At 65.8% G+C, this 448-nt stretch overlaps 1 protein-coding gene across 1 annotated transcript in view; it reads right to left on the reverse strand.

Moving 5' to 3' along the window:
- LOC104861674 (IQCJ-SCHIP1 readthrough transcript protein) overlaps positions 1 to 448 on the reverse strand; it is a 571,872-nt gene that overhangs the window by 122,507 nt on the left and 448,917 nt on the right. Inside the window, exon 4 of the mRNA XM_033759717.1 lies at positions 4 to 423. Coding sequence (XP_033615608.1) covers positions 4 to 423 — 420 coding nt within the window. The remainder of the gene's footprint in view (positions 1 to 3; positions 424 to 448) is intronic.

Below are 448 nucleotides of genomic sequence, written 5' to 3' on the forward strand. Positions count from 1 at the left end.
CACGTTGCCATTGTGCCTGAGGTCCTGGGGGGCGTGCGGGTGGAGGTTGCCGTTGGGCATCGGGGGCGGCATAGTCGTGGTGGTGCTCCTGTCCCCGCCGCCGCCGCCGCCCGTCCTGGCGCTCACGTTCCCCGGCTCCCGAGCCGGACACCGGTCATCCCGGTACCCTCGCTCGCCTTCCTCTTCCTCCTCCTCCCCGTCCTCCTCCGGCGCCCATTCATCAATCACCTTCTTCTGGTAGGCCAGAAAGGGCTCTTCATAGTCCTCCAGGGCAGACACCAAGTCCAGGCTGCCCCCCGGCGACGACGAGGATTTGCACTCGGAGCAAGGGGTCACTTTAGTGGAGTTGGACTGCGAACTGGCGCGGCTGCTGCTGCTACTGCCGGCGTCACTGCCTAGATCCATCCCATCCTCTCGGTAGTCCTGCGGGGAGGAGGCAAAGAGTGAG

Source organism: Fukomys damarensis, unplaced genomic scaffold, assembly GCF_012274545.1.
Source record: "Fukomys damarensis isolate Sample0158 unplaced genomic scaffold, DMR_v1.0_HiC HiC_scaffold_37, whole genome shotgun sequence".
Taxonomy (NCBI): Eukaryota; Metazoa; Chordata; class Mammalia; order Rodentia; family Bathyergidae; genus Fukomys; species Fukomys damarensis.